The following is a 22177-nucleotide window of genomic DNA, read 5'->3' as shown; positions in this document are numbered from 1 at the left end:
AAAAATTGCACACGAAATGGAAGAACGGGGACACAGGAGAACGTGGTTGCAGTGTCAAACTACCCATCCACACAGACCTCTGTAGTGAATTTGCAGCCATAAACCCGCAAAAGGCAAAAATAGCCAATTTTGCTCTCTTTCTCCTCGTTCTTCTCCTCCTCAGCACCTGCTCATTAATTTCACGGCTTCCATTACACAAACATTTTGAAATAAATGCGAATATGCTTACTTCCTCCATAACCTCCCGAACTTTAATGCAACCGCGTGCTGCGTCTGATGTCATTGTAATTGTTCTTTTGCGCATGCGGGTTAGTTTGAAACCTCAAACAGTTCACACTGCAATCAGATATAGGTCACATTTTAAAAGGTAATGTGAACAGCCAATCAAAAAATCGGATCTGAGCAAAAAATCAGAATTGAGCATTAAGACTTGCGGTGTGAACGGGGCCATAGAGCTCTGTCGCTCATCCTGTCACGGTTTAAACTGCCTTGTCAAAAATTTTGTTGTCACAATTAAAATCCTCCAAATTAAATTAAATGAAATTTCAAATCGTTTCGGAGAGAAATATAGTAGTATGTTGATACGCCAGTCGTTAGTCTTTCATGTGGAGAACTCTCCTCATGTGTTTTCAATTTGCATAATAATGCATTTAAAAGTTAATGTTCACAATGCTGTTGCAGATGAAATATAATGTGGACAACATAGAACTGCAGTTCGGATTCTAACCGGAAAAAGTATACCATCCGTGTATCTATGGAATACTCATTTCAACATAGGACTACGATTTGGGACACACTGATTCTAATTTCGAATACTATTTAGGATGGATACTATGCAAAATACTATGCATCATGTTTCCATTGTTCCTGTCTAGCTTTGTTCACTGTAACCTCTGTGGGTGAGTTTTGTTTCATGTTCAAGTTTAAGTTTAGTTCAAGCCAAGTCAAGTCTGTTTATTTTGTATTTTGTTCATGTTCGGATAAATAAACTGCACATGGGTTCTACGGCGGACTTCCTCGCATATAGGTTATCTCCAGATTGTTCAGTTTAGAGGTATTAAAGACTATTTTTAATGAGAATCACAAAATAAAAACTCATTTAATTTGCTTTATGTAAAATACAATTTCTTCTTTATTTTTTTCTGTTTTGGGCCAAAGTTGAACAGGACTTGTTTTTGTATGATTCACCCTTACAGGGTCGATATCATATAACAAGCTTTAGCTTAACGACAATAAAGTTGTAAACATTTTTATGCATTTAGCACACAGCTTGTGATAGAGATAACAATAGATTTTTTTTTTATCTGTACATGTTGAGCCAATCAGGTTTGAAAGGACATTATGAATTTGACTGTGTGATGGTTTGAAAAAATTTTGAAAGCGTGATTTAAAAAAAAAAAAAAATCATACAGTGAGGTGAAAAGCTATGCATTATTCAGGCCCTCCTGGATCAACATTCTCTCTCCTGTGCTAGCTTTCCCAGTTCCTGATATGATGCCTGACTGACAGGTCAAATCCCATTTATCAGAGAAGTAAAGAGTGAGTCTATATTGAGAAAACTCAGAGGCAGCTTAAGTGTGACAACGGATAACAAGAAAATCACAGGATATTCACAGAAACAAAACTCACTTTCTCCCTAAAGCGATTTCCCAGTAGTTTGAAATGAAAAGTAATTGCAGATAATGCATTACACATGATCCCAGCAGAAACAGACTAAAATAAAAGAAATACATACAAGGGGGAAAACATGATTTCTATTAAATGTAATCTAAAGAGCTTATAATGAGATATACCTTTAATATACCGTATCAAAAATATATGAGAGAAATATTAAAGGCTCCTGAGGGTTTGGATTTTGAAAGTACTCTCCCAGAGGGCCTGTGAAAGCCTGTTGAGAGGAATGAATAATTTGTTGAATAAAAATGGCTGGACACACAACCTCAGTCACGCTGATAAGTTTGTGGGCTGTAATGGAGTTAGAATTGGAATTTCACCGAGGGCCACACACTAAAACACATCACACAAGATGAAAAAGAGACACACACACACACATACACACACAGAGAGCACAAACAAACCCTGAACTGTGGGGCCTGGAGAGCTAATCAAACCAATGAGTGATTTAGATCATCAATTACTACGATTCAGAGATCGATTTCTTCAGTAACCCTCAAGCTTTATGTGGGAAACCAAAAGATGGACTCAACAAATTGTGAGAATATGAACAAATACTAAAACAGAATCAGCTGATTGCATATTTCAGAATTACAGACATAAATATAGAGGAAATCAATATAAATGAATAAAATAATTTATTTTAAAAAATAGTAATAAAGTTGTAGGTAATAATAAAAAATTAAATAATAATTAAAATGTATTTATTTATATTGATTTTCATGGTATGTTTCGTTATTTCTGAAATACACTATGTATGTGGTGTGTGTATATATATATATATATATATATTGATATATATATATACGTATATGTATTTTTCAGTTTATTATATATATTATTTATATTTTTTTCAATTAGTTTATTTGTGTAACACTGACTGGCCACTATATTAGACACATCTGTTTAACTACTTGTTAATGCAAATATCTAATCAGCCAATCATATGGCAGCATTTCTGTGCATTTAGGCATGTAGATACGGTCAAGATGATCTGCTGAATTTCAAACTGAGCATCAGAATGGGGAAGAGAGGTGACTTAAAGGGTTAGTTCCCAAAAATGAAAATTATGTCAGTAATTACTCACCCTCAAGACTTTCGTTCATCTTCGGAACACAAATTAAGATATTTTTGATGAAATTGGAGAGCTGGCTCACTCCTCCATAGGCTTCTATGTTATTGAAACTTGCCGGCTCAGAAAGTTAGTAAAGACATCGTTAAAATAGTCCAAGTGACTACAGTGGCTCAACCTTAAGTTTATCAAGCGACGAAAATACTTTTTGTGCGCAAAAAAAACAAAAATAACGACTTTATTCAACTATTCATTTTTCAGAGCGCCATGACGCATGCGTGAGAACTGAGAAGTTCTTGAAAGTCTTACAGGGTTGGAACAACATAAGGGTGAGTAATTACTGACAGAATTTTCATTTTTGGGTGAACTAACCCTTTAAGTGACTTTGAAGGTGGCATGGTTGTTGGTGCCAGACGGGCCTGGTCAGAGTATTTTTGAATCTACTGGGATTTTCAAGCACAACCATCTCTAAGGTTTACAGAGAATGCAGAGAAAATATCCAGTGAGCAGCAGTTATGTGGGTAAAAACATGCCTTGTTGATGCTAGAGGTCAGAGGAGAATGGCCAGACTGGTTCGAGCTGTGTAATGGAAAATTTAGATTTTCATTGATTTACAGTGTTGATTTTCATTATTTTCATTAAGACATTGAAATGATCTTTGCTTGACTGTACGTAGTCTGCCAACATATGACTAATGTGTGTGTGTGTTTTTAAACACTGGGAAACAGGTGAGACATCAGGAGGAGGCAGGTTGAAAAGGGGCTCTGACCCCTAGGGTCAGAGGCCGGCCAATTTAGAACTTGTGAGTTTGTAAGAATAAACTCAGCAGAATTAGATGACTAGCAGAGAAACCTTCCCTTGTTTAGATAAGGGCCTGTAAGCAAGAGACCTTGAAATCAGTATAAAGGCTCCTCTGCCCTCCCTCCCTGGTCGCACTTGTTTCACAGACTGTCCTGGTGACTTCTGTGTGGCAACTGGGCCTTCTTGCAAGAATAAATACTTTTCAAAGACAATTTGACTCAGAAATGTCTCTTACGCAGGTGATGATTGTTTAATGAATATTTTTGCCACAACAATTGGTGTCAGAAGTTGGGATTCCATGGCAGTTTCTTCTGGCCCTGAGTAAAGCGGATTGACGATTGATCATCCTGAAGCACAGGCTTTAGTCTTACCTCGCAGAATTGAGAGAGAAGAGCCAACTGCTATCAGGGCCAGGAGGAATTCCACTGGAATCAGAAAGAACCCGGTGGCAACAGAAGCATCTCTGGTAAGAGACAGTAAATATTTTCTTTTGGGGATTTTAAGAAAATGTATGGGTGAACCATGATGGCTGTATTTGGGAACTGAAACTAGAGCTGTGGTACGGGGAAGAGCGGCTTTTAAAAAGGGCACGGAAATTGAGACCTCAGGGGTCAAGAAATTGTCCGGACCGAAGCTGAGTACTCGTTGATACGGGGAAGGGTGGCTTCATAAGGGAACGGAAATTGAGACGAAAGATCAAAGATATTGTCCGAACCAGAAGCCAAGTACTCGTTAATAGGAAATTGATTCAAGAGCTGAAATAATTAATCACTGGAACAGTCCAGAGAGAGACATTGAGAGTAAGCAGAATTAATTTCAACCCTTCTGAGCTTGGGTGAATAGTCAGTCTAGTGCGCGCTAATAAAAGATTAAAAGCCACGAGCAATAGTGAAAGAGGAAAAGACAGCCATTATGGGAACATCCAATAGTAAATATTGCACACCGGTGTACTGTGCAATGAAGAAAACTATGGGGAAAAGGGCATGTTAGACATAGGAAAGTTGTGCCAGTGCAAAACATGCGTGTAAAAAACTGTGAAGCAACAGTTGAATGTTGGTTTGAATGAAAAGCAAAAAATGAGTGTGAATGAAAAGCAGAGTGAAGTATGTGAAAAGTCTGTGCCCACGGCACCTGAAAGTGTGTGCGTGAAGTAAATGTGGGAATGAGGGAAAAAGTAAGAGTGAAACAGCAGAGATAAGTGGGACTGAGAAAATAATGATAACATTAAATTTAATCTGAAGCCTAACCATTTGATAGAGGAATACGGTTTCAACCCAGTGCTAATGAAATTGATAGCATTTAGTACAAATTTTATACTTTATGAAGAGTCCTGAAACAAACAGTGAGACAGAAGAGAGCAAACGCTGTAAGCAGCTGTGCTCTGAAGCTTTGACTTCAAAGAAATGTGAAGTTTAGAAAGAAAATGTTTAGTGAAAACCCCTTAGAATATGTTGAGTGATTTTCGTTGCAACTTATGAAATTAATGTGCTGCCAATAATAATGATGAAGATTATGATTTGGCTATTGTGATTGAATCCACACTGGTGGACTGTAAAAGAATACAGAGAACTGCTTATCAGTGGCTCTGTTTACATTCCTGATTGGGACACACTGCTTCAGGGGTGTGCAGTAAGTTGGAGCTGTTTGCGAGCTCATTGATCAAACTATAAGTAAAGAGAGTGTTTTAATTGTGGTCAGTGGGGCCATTTAGCCCATAATTGTAAATGGACAAAGAAAGTGATAACGTGAAAGCGACGTGTATTAATGTGGGTTTTTTTTGAAAGTAGATCAGTGTTTAAATGACGATATCAAAGTACCGGTAACTAAAAGGATGATTGTGTTTTGAATGAAACGCTTTGATAAGGTTTTAGATGATATAGAGAGACAAATCTAATGAGTTCTATCACAACTTGTAATAAAATGTATCACAAGCTGAGAGGGCAGCCTCAAAAGTTAGTGTGAATCCTAAAAGAAGATTGATAAACTCCAAGAGAAAACACTGAAGTCAGGTATTAAATTATGGTAATTGAGAACCTGACAACTAAAATTGAGATGAAATGCGAAACGTTATTAAGAACTAGAATAATTATTATTCTTTCTTTAAGATAAAATAAGCAGAGGCAGTGTTACGGGATTAACAGTTGCTAAATGTAAAATGTGTAGAAAGGCATCTGATTAAACAAACAGCTTGTTAGTGTTTTGAATGTGGAGAAATGGTGTTGACCAAGAAAGAACTAGGAGCTGATGTTTTGTTTTCAGAAGATAAGCTTGTGATTGGCTGAAACAGTTTGCTTATGTGAATCTGGTGTGTGCTGTGGCTGAAACAGCCAGAGACACAATCTGAGTGAAATTTGTAATGTCTAAATTCCCTGATGTGGGCAAAAGACAAATATAAAAATTATGTTTATTTGAAAACGCATGTCATTTCTGGCAAAGATGCTTTAAGCTGGGCTAGAGTTAAAAGATGTTAGATAAAGTTTGATTTTAGAAGTTTATGAGAGTAGAGTGTACCAGTCCTGAATGCCTCAGAGTCTCTCTCATTCAATGTCAGCTAAAAGTTGTTATCTGAGCCTGTGTCATAAGTGATAATAAGCTAATAGTAAAGCACAGTGTTTCAGTTGGAAACCATAGACATAGAGATGTTAAAAGGAAATCATGCTACAGGCAGTTAATATTTTATACATTTAGAGGGTAAATGCTTTAAAAGTAAAATTAAATGACTTTAAAGAAGTCTTAAACGATAGAAGTGACATGTTTGACTAGTTTAGAACCAGTAACTTCTTTGTCTGATTTTAGCCTCCACCATGAAACAGGGCTGATGGCTCCGGCTACAGATGTAACAGTACACTGAATGGACGGTTGATTCAGTTGCGATTTTGCTGATTTGAAGATGTTTAAAAGATTTAGGTGATTAAATACTGTTGTTATTAACCTGTCTCCCTGTGTTAACACTATTAGGCAGTCCAGAGTGCTCCGGTGACTCTTGAATGTGCCTTTCCTAAGCTCCAGAAAACAACTGAGTCTGTTGGGGAAAACTGATTTCGTGGTGGGAAAGAGCGGTTACCAGTGTGCACGAAGTGGCTACTCAAGGACGGGTAAGAACCTTTGGCCAGAGGTCAACCTAAGGCAGGGGGTCACGCTGACACTGGGCATCTCCTGAAGGGAGGTGTTTTTATGTGAGAAAGGTATTAGAGTTGAGCGGATGACTGTGAGGCCAGCAGCATCAGCAGAACATTGAGAGGGGAGATGAGCTGTGAGGAGTTACGGCAGTCTGCCCCAGAAAATGTGAGTTCCTCTATATACCACTTGCAAGAAACCGCATTCATTGTATGGCTTGTTTTTCATTATGACAAGTGTTTGCAACCATGCCAGGGGACAACACCCTGATGAAGATTATAGATAAAGAGCTGATGGGAATGGGCTTTCAAGAGCCAGCTGAGACCGTGAGGTGATTGTCATTATTTGTTGTGGAGACAGTAACAAAACTTAATTTATGTCAGGAACATGATGCTGGTTGCCTTATGGGCAAGGAAAATATTATAGAAGTTGATATTGAAATAATATGTCTTTAAGATATGTAAGATATGTTTTGTAGGTTTTAAATCCTGAAGGTCATTAGACGTGGTGGTGGCAAAAGGTGAAGACAGCTTTTGTAGATTCAAGAAAAGTCTGGATAAAGGTTAACGGTCAAAGGTTATTGTAATGAATTTATTATTATGTTTTGTCTAAATTACAGTCTTAGGAGGCTGTTGAAAAGATTATTTGTTTTATAGTGAGAGAGACTGATTGAGTGAAGGAACGGATGGTATTCTGTCAGTCTTTCTGTTATGGGCCTGCTAAAGCGAGCTGAAGCAAAATAATGATAACGAACCAAAACAACCCAGCTGACTTTTCTAAGAGAAAAAGAATAATGAACAGACAGGCTTTTGAAACTGGTTAAGAGACTATGTAAAATTAGATAAAAGCTACAGGAAAATGAGAAGTTTAAAATCTTATTTAAAATTTAAATATGCTTAGAGTTAAAATCAAAGATATGAATATGAGAATATGAGCGGTTCATAGTCAGGTATGTGTGTGTTGATTCATGTTTGGTATGTGTTAGTTTAGGGGAGCTATTCTGTTTTAAGTTGATTGGTCATCAACCTCTGTCAGGTAGTAATTACTTTAGTCATTTATGGTGTTGATTTGAATTACTTTCTAGATCAGGTTGAGTATTTATGTAAATGGGAATTGTGAAGTTGTAGATCGTCGTCCATCATGGGTTGATATAAACGAAAATGATTGAAAATGAATGAAGATTTGATGGGAAAAAAAAAAAAAAGTGACACATTGGCTAAGTCAATATCAAATTATCCAGAGAGCCCCTCACATTTATGATTATTGTGAACAAATGAGGAGAATGTTGTTTGACTGATACTGACCAAGTCTGTACACGACGACCTGACCTGATAGAAACAATTGATTACTTTGACATTGGAAAATGTTTGTAGATGACTGACTTAAGAGACCAAACAACAGGCCTGAAAAGCAGTGAGACTCAGGACCGTTGCCCTTCAAATTATTAGATAAGAAGATGAGATTGTGGCCTACGTAATGTTTTGTTTCAGAGGCAGAGAAAGATGTCTGGGGGGAAATTTGGCTGAAGGACAACATTTGGGTTAGTGTTGAAAACTTTGTTTACCCAAACACCATTGTTAAATTGCTGCATGAGTCATGTATCATGCATCAAAAGGGATGGTAACAATTGCCATACCAAGGGGTTCAAATTTGATGAATGGAATTGCAGCAGGACGATAAATGTTGGGAGGACACTGCGTTTAACTGGGTAAAAGCCATGTAAGAAGTAGTTTTTTCTCCCTAACAAAATTGCTGTCTGTAAGTGTGCAGATTCGGCAGCGAAGGACGCGTCAGCACAGCAGACAAAAGAAACTGTGTACTTTACTATCTGACAATAACCTCGACGGTTGTTTTTCTTTACAGAGCATGCAGACTTTTGATGTAGGTCAAAGTGTGCCAGTAAAATAATGGCTATGGATGAATTTGGCTGACTATCCTGGCTTGAGTTATTATTGTGGCAGAAAGGCCACACCTTGCGCAGCGCATAACTTAAAACTTTCCTTTTGCAGGATGTCAGGATGGATTGTGTCGAACAGAACTGATTCTGTTCCAAATGTATAAATATTGTTTTATTAACATGAGCAAAGCGGGTTGAGAGTTTTTTCCTTTCAGGTTTTTCAGTGCCATTCAGTGAGCAAAATTATCTGGTGACAATATGTTTCAGGCTGTTGATTCAACAGGTCACACCAAAAGGGACGACCGGCCAGACAAGCGGTCAATAACAAAATAGCTAGGGTCTGCATTCACAGGTGACAGCGGGCAGGAAATGGTTAATTCCAGTAGAGGTGCGGTCGGGATAAGGAAAAATCTTGTAATGATCAGAAAATGGTTGGAGAGGGTGACATCTGGGTCCACGCCTCTGACCTTAGACTACACCAACCAACCTCAGCAACCCCACGCGCCGACGCGAAGGACAGTGAGGGGTCAAGGACGTGCTAGTAACGTACCCTCCCTTGCCAGCGATGGAAAATCCTCTCTACGGCACGCAAAGTGTCATATTGGTGAAGACGGAATGTCCATGGGGTAAACGAACACGACCTGCTGACAGTGAGGAGGACACGGAGGATGTGGACCAACTAATGGTTTAAGTTTAGCTGAATAATTTGTTTTGTGATGATGTTGATGATTTTATTTGATTAAATCAAACTAGTGCTTAGTATTGATATAGATCTAATGATTTGATTGGTGCAAATGTTTTCAGGAAAAGTGGAAGTAGTGGAAGCTACAGTAACGTGGTAAATTTGGAGGGTGTTTTTCATTTTTCGGATTTTCTTACTTTCTAAATTCTTTCTTTCTAAGGACGATGATAATGTATAAAGAGGGTTAAAAACAGTAGCCATCCGTGTTACGAGGTGGCATACAAGGACAGGGTTTGAATTGAGGGATATTTTTGTATCTACTTTTTCCTTTTTCTTTGTTTTCCTACTAAATATAACTACACTATTTCTTGTTTATATCAAGGTGACCGAGGGTCCAGACTATAGTTTTTGGGGGTGCAATAACAGTGCTTGTTCACCTAGCCCGGCCTTATATAAACCTTTATTTGCTTGCTATAAAATTAAGGGCCTATCCTTACAAAAACAGCCTAAGCTTATTTCATTTTTAATCCTTTCTTTTCCTACAAGTTTAAAGAAGAGTGATCAGTCATATGAAAATCAGAGATGAACAGTATAAGTATTATTATGGTTTGGTTTGTCTTGATTGATCCGTTATCAATGAATGATAAAAAGGGGGAATTGTAATGGAAAATTTAGATTTTCATTGATTTACAGTGTTGATTTTCATTATTTTCATTAAGACATTGAAATGATCTTTGCTTGACTGTACGTAGTCTGCCAACATATGACTAATGTGTGTGTGTGTTTTTAAACACTGGGAAACAGGTGAGACATCAGGAGGAGGCAGGTTGAAAAGGGGCTCTGACCCCTAGGGTCAGAGGCCGGCCAATTTAGAACTTGTGAGTTTGTAAGAATAAACTCAGCAGAATTAGATGACTAGCAGAGAAACCTTCCCTTGTTTAGATAAGGGCCTGTAAGCAAGAGACCTTGAAATCAGTATAAAGGCTCCTCTGCCCTCCCTCCCTGGTCGCACTTGTTTCACAGACTGTCCTGGTGACTTCTGTGTGGCAACTGGGCCTTCTTGCAAGAATAAATACTTTTCAAAGACAATTTGACTCAGAAATGTCTCTTACGCAGGTGATGATTGTTTAATGAATATTTTTGCCACAACAGCTGATAGAAAGTCAAAAGTTACAACCAAGGTCTGCAGAAGAGCATCTCTGAATGCACAACACGTCAAATCTTGAAGCTTGATGAGCTACAGCAGTAGAAGAGCACAGCGCGTGCCACTTCTGTCAGCTAAGAACAGGAAACTGAGCCTACAATTCACATGGGCTCACTAAAATTGGACAACAGAAGATTGGAAAAATGTTGCCTAGTCTGATGAGTCTCGATTTCTGCTGTGACATTCAGATGGTAGGGTTAGAATTTGAAATAAACAACATGAAAGCATGGATCAATCCTGCCTTGTATCAACGGTTCAGGCTGCTGGTGGTGGTGTAATGCTGTGGAGGATATTTTCTTATACACTTTGGGTCCCTTGATACCAATTGAGCATGGTTTAAATGCCACAGCCAGCCTGAGTATTGTTGCTGACAATGTCCATCCCTTTATGACCACAGTGCACCCATCTTCTGACGGCTACTTCCATTAGGATAACACGTCATGTTACAAACCTCAAATCATCTCAGACTGGTTTCTTGAACATGACAAAGAGTTCACTATACACAAATAGCCTCCACAGTCACCAGATCTCCATGCTATTGAGCACCTTTGGGATGTGCTGGAATGTGCAGCATCTGCAGCAACTGCGTGATGCTATCATGTCAATATAACCCAATGTGTTCAGCACCTTATTGAATCTATGCCACGAAGAATTAAGGCAGATCTGAAGGCAAAATAGGGTCCAACCCAGCACGAGCAAGGTGTACCTAATAAAGTGGCCGGTGAGTGTATATATTGTACATACATACATACATACATACATGCATACATACAAAATATACATACAAACAACCAACAAACAAAAATAAAAAAATGCAGGCAATAATTATTTTATCCACTTGTGATATTGTGATGGGGATGGTATTGGTCCCAGGCTGTTTTTTGTCTACCAGTCCATCCCTGTCTGTATGCATTGTGCAGACAGCACACTGAGTGCTTGGTGCCAATGGGCAAGGATTATAAAAACATATTTATGGGGTTGGAAGTAGGTCAGCATTCCCGGAAATGCTCACGGGGGACAGAGGCAGTCATGAGTTGAAAGAAATAGAGCTGGGAAGATGAGTTCAAACAAACACATTTCACACACACACTTCATGTATTCACTGCTCTGTTTCCTGTAGGTCTTTCCTTCAAGCGCCTCTCTCACAATCTTTCTCATTCACTTGTTTACTTTCCCCCTCCTTCTTGTTTCTCCCAGTTTTCTTTACTTTTTTTTTGTTTTTTGTTTTTTTTTACCAAATAACTCTCTCAGCCTTGAAATAAGTGCAGATTACTGTGAATTATGTGAGGTGACACATTTACAGCTAGCCTATAATAAACTCTGTGAATTACAGTGTTTTCTTGTCTGCTTAGCCACATTCCCTCTTGCCTTGCTTCAGTGTATTCTTAGATTTTCAGTGGTTGCTTGAACACGCTCACACCTGCTGGTATCAGAGAGGATAAAACTTCTTTGGAGTCATTTAACAGATTTATTAAATATATAAAACAAAATTCTTACACATAGATCATGTACTGTCTCTTTAAGTTTATTTTTCGATTTGTTCATTATTTCAATTGACATTTTTTTTCAAGCATAAATTTAACAGTTTAATTAAGTTAAACTTAAAAAAATCTATGCTAATTGGGATCTACAGGGAAACATATCTACAGGGGAAAAAAAGACTACTAAAATACTAATTGACAATTATTTTTACAGTTTAGAAGAGGTGCACGTGTGTCTAAAATTGTTTATTCTTGTTTTTGTTTTTTAAACTCCAAAGCAACCATTTAGTACATGGACATTAACCTACATCGTTTTAGTTTCTCTCAGAAAATAGATATAAGAGATCTAATCTAATGGAGATGAGAAAAAAAAGATTTAAAGATATTTTAACTTTGCTTCTCGAGTAAATTATTTATTTATTTAAAGGATGTTTAGATATTTTTACTTGAAAAACCAAGACAAATACTGATTATGAAAATGATTCCAGTGTGTATATTTGTCTATTCTTGTTCAAAAATCTAAATTAGTGACAGAAAGTGGCCACTCAGTTTACTGAATTTCCCTACATTTCACTTCAGCTACTCTCAGAATAAGAGGCCAAACTGCTGTAAGTGCAGAGAATCACAGAGCGAGAGAGTGCGTATGAGAAATACTTCAAAGTGCTCATTTTAATCTAATCATTTCAAAAAAGAATAACATAAAAGAGCATAAAAGTGGAATTCTCACAGCAGACTTCAATAAAAAATCACTTGAGGTATAGAAATGAATAACGCACATGCATTGTTCGGTCATTTGGTGTGAACCCAAATCACTCAGTGCAGAAATGTTACCGTGTGACTGAAGACTGAGATCCAAAGCATCAAGGGAAGAGGGTGAAGAGACAGAGCAGCAGGCAAGATCTTAAAAGGAAGGTGTGGCTGTTCTAATAATGTGACTAAACAGTCGCAAATTCCCTTTAAATCCAGTCTGCTGGGTAACTATAGCAACGGTGACAGACGAATCCCATTAGATGTGAAGAGGACCTCCGGAAGACCCAAAACACACCTTAACTCTTCTTTTAGGGCTCTTGTGATGCAGTTTTTTTTTTTTTTTTACCAGTGTGGTGATATAAAAAACGTTTGAAGACAGAAAGAGAGAGAGTGAGGTCAAAGATGACTTACGTTGACGATGGCCTCTTTAGTCTGAGCCATATCTGATATCACACCATCTGTGATGATGAGAAGCACGAAGTACTGCGAGCCATCTTGAACCGCTGCGCCATACCTGTGTACACACACACACACACACACACACACACACACACACAACAGTCACCTTATCATATTAACAAAGATATTAGTAAAAATTCAAATCACCCAAATGAACCATTAGCCAAACGTGAAACTTTCTTCATGCTGGTTCAGTTGATTAACTGTGCCTTAACATCCCAGATGAATAATGAAAGAATGAGCATCCTCATTAAACACTTAGTATTCAGTGCTGGATCTCATGCATGTATATATTTGCCCAGGGACGTCCCTGTGCTATTGACATAGCTCTTCTGCCTTCATCAAAATCCCATAATGCTTTGTGATGCAAAACACTTTACAGAAGCTATGACAGAAGATCTGGCCTCTCGGAGTTCCGCACTCGGTCATGGCAACAAGAAACCAACATTTGGGGGTTGTTAAATCATCTAGGCATGTTGAATTAGACCAGGGATTGGCAACGTCGGTCCTGGAGTGCCGCTGTCCTGCAGAGTTTAGCTCCAACCCTGATTAAAAAAACCTCACCTGCCTGTAGCATTAGTAATCCTGAACAGAGATGGTTTTATTATTGGGTGATACGAGGGGCCTCGGCTCTACCATTGGAGAAAGAGTAACGGCTAACTTGGATACCGTGTGCCTTGATAACCAGTTATACGACAGTCAATCACTGTGTAATCAAATCACACCTGTCACGCAATTGTCTGCGACTTCTCTTATAAAACAGCATTTTTTCACGGTGGAAACTCTAAAAATAGATCAATCCAAAACTAATGTTTAAGAGCAAACATGTTGAAGATCAGCCGATTGGCTGTCGATTCATTAAATAAGCTATTTCCTCACAAAAGCGGTTTATTCAGCATAGTGAAGCCTCTCCTCCATTGAAATCCAAAAAAAAAGGCCGCTTGTCTCCTTCCCTGCGTACAGCAGCATTGGAAGGCATTACGTTTTTTTCAGCTACGGCTGTAGGCTTGCCATCAAGTGGCTTTGTAGACATTGATTACCTTGTTCAGATGTGTTTGATTGGAGATGGAGCTAAACTCTGCAGGACAGCGGCACTTCAGGACCGCCACCCGTCCCTGATATAGACAATAAGTACAATCAGCTACAGTATTCAGGAGTATAGAAGCCCGTGTTTGTCTCTGAGTACAAAACAAAAAGCCCAAATGTGACTTTTTTCTTTTAATTGCTACTTTTGTAATAGTTACTTTTTCCTCACAGTTGAAATTTTATATCTCACAATTGCGACTTTGGTTCTCATAATTGTGACTTTATATCTTATAATAGTGATTTTTTCCCTCACAGCTGTGAATTTTTTTCTCAATTGCAACTTTGTATTTTTCAATTGTGACTGTTTCTCATAACTGTAACATTATATCTCAAAACTGAGATTTTGTTTCTCAAAATTGCGATTATATATATCTCTGTTGTGACTTTCTCACAGTTGCAACGATATCTCACAACTGCGACTTTTTTTCTCATAATTCTAACTTTATATCCCACAATTGGGACAATTTCTTACAGTTGCGATTTTATTTCTCACAATTTCGACTTTTTCACAAAATGATTTTATGGTTAATAAGGTTCTCATTTAAATCTTTATCTCACAATTGTTTTTCATTTTTGTGAAAATACATCAGCACCTTAAGTTTTAAGTTTTATGGGGTCCTAATGTTCTGATATAAATGTCACAATTTCTGCTTGTGAGTTTTGGTTTGCCTGAAGCAAGGGGTCCTAGAACACCAGCTGAAGATTTGTTTTTCCAAAACTGTGAAGTCTGTCACAATAAATTACAATTAATACAACCATTCTCTATTCATCTGAATCAAGAAATCTGTTTCACTGCTGTTTCTTTCTATTGGTTTACACAGGATGAGTTTTCGACTGTTCCAGCACGCTCCTTTGAGCGTTGTTGCATTTTTCTCACCTCGCTACATGGTTGATAACAGGAGCGAAATTGGTCGGGCCGTAAAGCTGGACAGTCTTCAGACTCTGGTGGTAAGCCTCCAGGATGCCCTCCATCCCGTTGCAGTATGGGTTATCTACGTTACCATTCTTCAAAAAAAAAAAACATCAGAGATCAATCAACAACTACGCCTCTATTGTCAAGGTCAAATCAGCAGATTAGATTTATCATAACACTTACATTTCTCAAGATATCTGCAGTTATTCATCTGAATAAGAAACTTTACAATATAAAGTACTCGATGTTTATTAGTGCGTCTAGACACTTTAAGTTGCATTGCATCAGTGATTTCAACTGCGAATCCATTGAAAAGGGTTTGCAAATTCAACCAAAAACTGGTTCTTTAACCTTCTTTCTGCATCCTCACAACCCATCTTACACATTCATATTCTTGAAATGCACCATCAAAACTTCCTCTAGTGTATCACCCTTAGGGATCTCAGTATCTGCTCAGTATTTTATGATTCATTAGATAATTATTCATGCTCTAAAGCAGCAAGAATGAAAATGAACAGTCATGATCCCAAGTTCCAGCTCAAGGAAAGAGGGATGGGAAGGAGGAGTAGCTGATGAAGGGGGAAAAAAGAAAGAGTGAGCGAAAACTAATTAAGAGACTCAAAATGCTCGACGAGATGAGGGTTTGGCACACACACATCATGAATGCTTGGGTAACATTAATGAGCAGGAGTGTCAAGAGCGCCTTATTTACACATTACACATAGATGAAACCAAGCATTACTAATTACAATATCATCAACATATGTGCAAACAACTAAATAAATACCTCAAAACAACCATACACAACCTCACACATAAAATTTCACCCACAGGATAAAGCAACATTATTCAGAGTGTCTAAAAAAAAAAACACGGCAAGTATTTAGGACTCGAGCAGAAATTACTCTGGATATGTGCCAGCTAGCTGTGAAATCCACATAATCTATCTTATCTAGGAACAGGTACCAGGGGAAATTCATGGGAAACCCGGCCATCAGGAGGAAGTTTGGCTCCAAAGCCCAATGCAGGGAACATCTTATCGCTGTCATAGTCTTGAATGATCTCGCCCACGGCCTTCAACGCCATGGCGTACGCGTTCATCTGATAGGGGTTCATGTAGTGCAGGGAGGTAGACTGTGAAGGGTTCCCTAGAGTTTAAAGAGAGATGGATCATGAATTAAGGCCAAATCTGATTCAGATATGTTAGCCAACAGCATGGAGAACAAACTCAAAACAGGAAACAATCATCACGGAAAAAATTACCATTGGAGGCAGTGAAATCAATGGCCACTGTGAAATGGATCTGAGTGCTAGAATGAGAGAAAGAGAGACGGTAAGAATATCAAATGAAAGCATTTAAATTGACATTACAGATGTGAGAACCTGAAGCTGAAGCTCAACAAAGGTGATGGATCCTGATTCACCCCAACCCGTGGCGGCACATAACATTTCCTGCTTCAAAACACACCAATGTTTCCACTCCTGCTGTTCGAGGGGTTGGTGCAATTACCATCTCCAGCCCTGCATTGTGCCGTCTCTCACCTGACAGGCAGACAGCCAACCTCCCGCTCACCAGCCAGACATTCCTCACAATCAACTGTGCCTGGTGGGCAGATCCAACATCTGTGTAATCACACTTCTTTTTGCTCATTTTTTTTTATTAGAGCAACAGTGAAACTGGTCTCAGAACAGCAGTCGACAAGCTTTCCACACACAAAACTGCCAAAAATCATGGATTCTCTCACAACTCTGTTTCTGAATTAAATCTGTATTGTCCTCTAGCCAGTTTCTCTGCAGGACAAGCATCTGTAATCCAGGATTAAGATGGAGTTCCCACTGATTTCAATACAGAAACGGAAAGCTTGCCGACTGCTATTTCACTGTTTCGACCAGTTTCACTGTTGCTCTAATAAAAAAAAAAATGAATTGAAGTATATATTTAATTTTTCAGTTTCAGAGTTTTAGTTTATTCCAGGCTCAAGTTCAATTTTGGTCGGATATAGGGTAGTGCCGTAACAACATAAAAATGTCCCAGTCCTGCTTTCCCTTAACTTTCCTGTCAGTTTTCCACTATCATAAATCATACATGGCATGTAAGCCATTAAAATAAATATAAATATGCATAAATTTTGTCCTCATAAAGCATTATTCTTTGTAAAGCTTCTTTAGTACAATATACATTGTAACAAATATATTGTGAGAAAGTGCTATACAAATAAAAAGAAAAATCTATTATAGAACAAATTCTATGGTATTTTATATTTAGTTGGTTTTTGTTTATCTCTTGCATTAGATCATTTTATTCCCAATAAACTAACAGAGAGCACTGAGCCCACAGAAAACAAATGGCAAATCTGAACACCTGCACAATGGAAACGATTATACGATAGCAAGCAAGTTTTTCTGCTGCTGATGGGATACAACACTTGCACAGATAACCTCTGAAGCACCGAAAAATATTATAATGACATCTAATATCTGCATCTCAAAGGCATTCCTCTTTCAGCATGAACTCTGCATGTGCCTGCTGTGCAAATGAGAAATGAGCTCTGGACGCAAATATATTGTTGGAAAACATGGAGTATGAGGTCAGTGAATATTTATGAAACGTTTCCAAACATACAAAGAAATCATCCTCTGATGCAAGCGGGTAGAAAGAAGAAACGAAATGGGGGAAAAAAACATTTTAAATGAAGGCCCTGATCAGCAGGCGGCGACTACAGCTGTCATTCATATGCAATCCCTGCGGCGAGATGTTTTCTTCAGAGCGGATTCATCAGTGATGATGGGTCATCGGAGAGTAATTATGTATTTTAAACATTCACTGTACATCCACAAACATGACCACAAATAATGAGTGATTCTGGCCGAATCACATTCATAGGTAACACAAGGGTATTGTGTTTATGCAAAGACCTTGTAAGCACCCAAAAAACTGCTTCCTTTTTATCAGCCCTTGCTTTTTTTTCTTTTTTTTTACTCAGCACAATATAAACAGGATGGCGGGGGGGAGCAGCACAATGGTGATGTGATTAACAAGCTCTGTGTATGCTCCTTTATCTTCATTTCTTTTTTTTCTGTCCATCTCAAGTTTTTTTGTGATTATCACTGATGTCTCCAGGCACAAAGTCTGGGCTGGTGCATTAATCTGCATTATATCGGGAACCTCAACAGATCCTGTGCTGGAGACGAGAAAACTCGGAGAGCTTTTGAACCGGAGCTTTCATATGAAGAACATTTATCTTAATGGTGGAATTCTGAATGCCATCTGAAAAAACAGCTGGAAAAGAATGATATAGAATGATGGGATTGTGCCTGTCAAATTAGCAACAGTGCAGATGGATATATATATATATACAAACACACACATACACATTCAAGATATATAAACATGTGCAACTTGATCCAAGAACACACAACTCTGCAATGCAGCAGTTTAGAAATTCCTCGCTGTATTGTTAAGTTACGAATATCTTCTTGTGCCTTTAAGGCTATATTCCCCTCATGAAATCTGATTTCAATCTATGTTTTGTAAATCAATTATCTGAATTTAAATAGATAAGAAGAAAACAACCAACACTTGATGGAATGAAGTGCATAACAAAAACAAGAGAAAAGGCCGAAACACTGTATATCGTTTTCGTTTATGAATTGCGTTGTAATCCATCCGCACATTGTTTTTTCAGTGGCCTTCAAAAAAGTGGTGGGGACATTTCCCACCTATCCCAACCGCAAATTGCACATATGGTAAATTTGGTTTCTTTACATGAATTTAGGATGTTAAAAAATCACAGTCTTTGCAAGCAAGTCTTGCTGTTCAAGAAATATATTTTTTACCAATAAATACTGAGCTTAAGGCAATATATACTGTAACAGGCCAAACCATTGTTTTTTCAGGCATTGGACAATTTTGAGATTTTGCTTCCATAACTTATATTTATGTCTATAGATTTCAATAACAATACATATCTTTAAAGGTCGTTTTCAAACAAGTTTTTTCTCCTGCACTGAGCCAGAAATCTCCACTTCAGTAGCACTTGTATATGCCAAACTTTCCAGTTTTATTCCTATATATATATTCCGAAAGTTTTACAGAAGGACTTCATATATCATACATTCACCTGATGATATAACATTTTAATCCTAAAAACATAGTGAAAATGTTTAGGGTTTTTTTTTCTGGCCGATAACAGTATTTTCTGATCTATGGAGTCATAAAAAGAGATTAAAAACCTTTGAATCAAATGTCAATAAAATTGAAACAAGAATTTTGAACCTGGCTTTGTCCAATGTTCAGATATCTGCATGCAATGCATGCAAATTAGAGCATATTATTAGGTAATGCATCATTTGCATATTTAAATATAACATTTCAGAAAACTTGTAATACAAAACAACTGTATTAATGTACTGTGAGAAATCAACTGGGGAAAGTATGGTGACATCTTTTAGTTGAAAGTTTTAACCTATTCACCTGTCTTGCCTTTATATAAATGAAAATAATTAGTCTAGAAAAAAAATCTTCCTGCAGTCCATTTCTTTTCAAAAGCATGATTAAACATTTAATAGGTTCCTTGGAAAGGGTTTTGAATTTTACATTAACTCTGAGAGCTACCTTTCTGACCTGCACTAAATTAACACCTCACTCAAGACACGATTCTTTCACTCAGTCGCAGAAGTAAAAAGTGAATCCATCATACTCTCTGAAGCAGGATATGTTGATTTAACAGCCAGAAGAGTAACATATATAGTCCTCTCTATAAAGAGGAAAGTGAATGAAACATGTAGCAATGGGAAATCCATACAAAGGTCTGCTTTCAACGTCAATATTAAAGGTCAGAGTCTGATGGAGAAAAATAACAAAGGTGAAAACCTGACAGAAAGCAGTTTGAGTGTGGATAGAGTGATCTGACTCAGTGTGAACTGAACGTGGCATGTCAGAGCGATTACTCTAGTGTGAAAGGTCAGCCACGTCTTTTGGATAGTCGTAGATAACAGTCCACACACTTTCTGACCTCTTTTTTCACATTTATTTTTGACCTTAGTGACAAAGAAAAATATTTTATATCCCCAAACTTATTTCCCCTAAAAAAAGATCTTAATGACTACTTTTGTCTTGTTTTCCATTAAAAATATCTAAACATCCTTAACATACACAGCTGTTTGAGATTGAGGTCAGTAATAAATAAAAAAAAACATTAATGCTGTTTTTTTTCAGCAAGGATGCATTCAATTATTCAAACAATTAATCAAACGTGACAGTAAAGACATTTATAATGTTGCAAAAGATTTTTATTTCATATAAATACTGTACTTTCTATTTATCGAAGGATCTGAAAAAATGTATCATGGTTTCCACAAAAATATTGATAATAGTAAGAAATGTTTCTTGAGCACCAAATCATCATCTTAGAATGATTTCTGAAAGATCATGTAACACTAAAGACTGGAGTAATGGTGATTTGCCATTACAGGTGTAGTGTCTCTCAAGGTGATCGAGTCAGCTCTAGGCCTCAGCGAAGCTTTTAACTTTTGACTTCTTACTGTAAATCACAGCCCTGGCTCCAGTGAGTCTGTACCGAATTGCCCCTGTTATCACATTAGTTTCCTGGTAGATGCTAAACAGAAACACCTTTAAGTTCCTTGGTGACTTAAAAAAAGAAATAAACGCCAACTCCACTCATCGGAATACACATAAATCACACACACATAAAGACTTGGGCATGTCCCCATGTTATATTAGCCTAATTATGATTCTTTAGTTATGTAAGGGTAATTTTAAATGCTTATATTCATATGGGAGAATGTTTCACTCATTTAATGTCTTCACATTTGGTATCAAAATGTCCCTCTCTTTATGCCTTGATTAATGATGTATAATTTGTTACGATAAAATGCATTATATTAATTTTTAAGGTTTAAGGAGACAAAGAAATTAATTTAAGGTAATTTCAGAAAAGATGTGTGTGTATTGATTTGTCCTTATAAGAGATGTACACTAGAACATCTTCGCTCATTTGGTAATTTTTTCTTCTTCTTCGGATGAGACAACACTTTCCTGACTTTCCGGGAACTCACTTTCAAGTTAAACCTTTTTTTAAACATCCCACAAACGACTCAATCTCTGGAGGAATCCAACTAAGCTTCAGCTCACGAACGCACAGAGAGAATCTCCGCACACACGCATCCATCCTTACTCAGCACAAAAACCAATGCAAGTATGCATTTTATCGATCTTTAGATGCGTTTGATTCTTTGCTGGCTCTCAAAGGTTAACTGTTTGTGATATTTGCCATTCTTTGATCTTCTCTCTCTTTCTTTCTTTGGTTATTCTGTGTATATACATCCTTTGCTTAAGCTTGTTGTGTGTATTTGTATAGTTCCATTTATTAAAACCATAATAATAAACATCACAATTGAACCTTTTCCACATAAGCATCATGGCTCAATAAGTCTAGAACATGTACCCTAACAATAAGTCTTTTGTCCTTCTCTCTTACGTAAGCTGATGTGAATATCAAGCAAATTATTATTCTTAAAGCAAAGAATAATAATGTAGCCTACCACAGCACAAGATCGAAGATTAATTCAAAAGCTGAAAAACAGTAATTGTACTATCCACATTCTTTAGTGTCACATGATCCTTCAGAAATCATTCTAATATGCTGATTTGTTGCTCAAGAAACATTTCTTATTATTATCAATGTTGAAAACAGGTGTGTTGCTTATTATTTTTGTGGAAACCATGATAAAAAAAAATCAATTCTTTGATGAATAGAAAGTTCAAATGATCAGCATTTATTTGAAATAGAAATATCTTATGACATTATAAAATGTCATATATAAATGTCAATTTTGATTAACTGAATGCATCCAGTTAATCATGTCTATCAGTATATCTACCACCCCTATTAAAATTAATTAAGTACTAATTTCTTTTAACCTCAATTTATTCAATTCATCACCACACCAAACAGACAGGATACATCGCTAGCTTTAAAACCCAACCAGATGGAGGTATCTTAATAAGCAAGATATTAT

General features: G+C 37.3%; 1 protein-coding gene across 2 annotated transcripts in view; it reads right to left on the bottom strand.

The window, feature by feature from the left end:
- The window catches only part of cpne5a (copine Va), a gene marked incomplete at its 5' end in the record, with an annotated part of 79588 nt that overhangs the window by 2733 nt on the left and 54678 nt on the right, over window positions 1-22177 (bottom strand). For both annotated transcript variants that reach the window (XM_081349880.1, XM_081349881.1), the window contains 4 exons: window positions 13090-13192; window positions 15101-15228; window positions 16103-16284; window positions 16400-16446. In XM_081349880.1, coding sequence (XP_081206006.1) covers window positions 13090-13192; window positions 15101-15228; window positions 16103-16284; window positions 16400-16446 — 460 coding nt within the window. The remainder of the gene's footprint in view (window positions 1-13089; window positions 13193-15100; window positions 15229-16102; window positions 16285-16399; window positions 16447-22177) is intronic.

This window comes from Scardinius erythrophthalmus (genome assembly GCF_964197995.2).
Source record: "Scardinius erythrophthalmus genome assembly, chromosome: 20".
Taxonomy (NCBI): Eukaryota; Metazoa; Chordata; class Actinopteri; order Cypriniformes; family Leuciscidae; genus Scardinius; species Scardinius erythrophthalmus.
The sequence above is the reverse complement of the archived record's forward strand: the minus strand, read 5'-3'. Positions and strand labels throughout refer to the sequence as shown.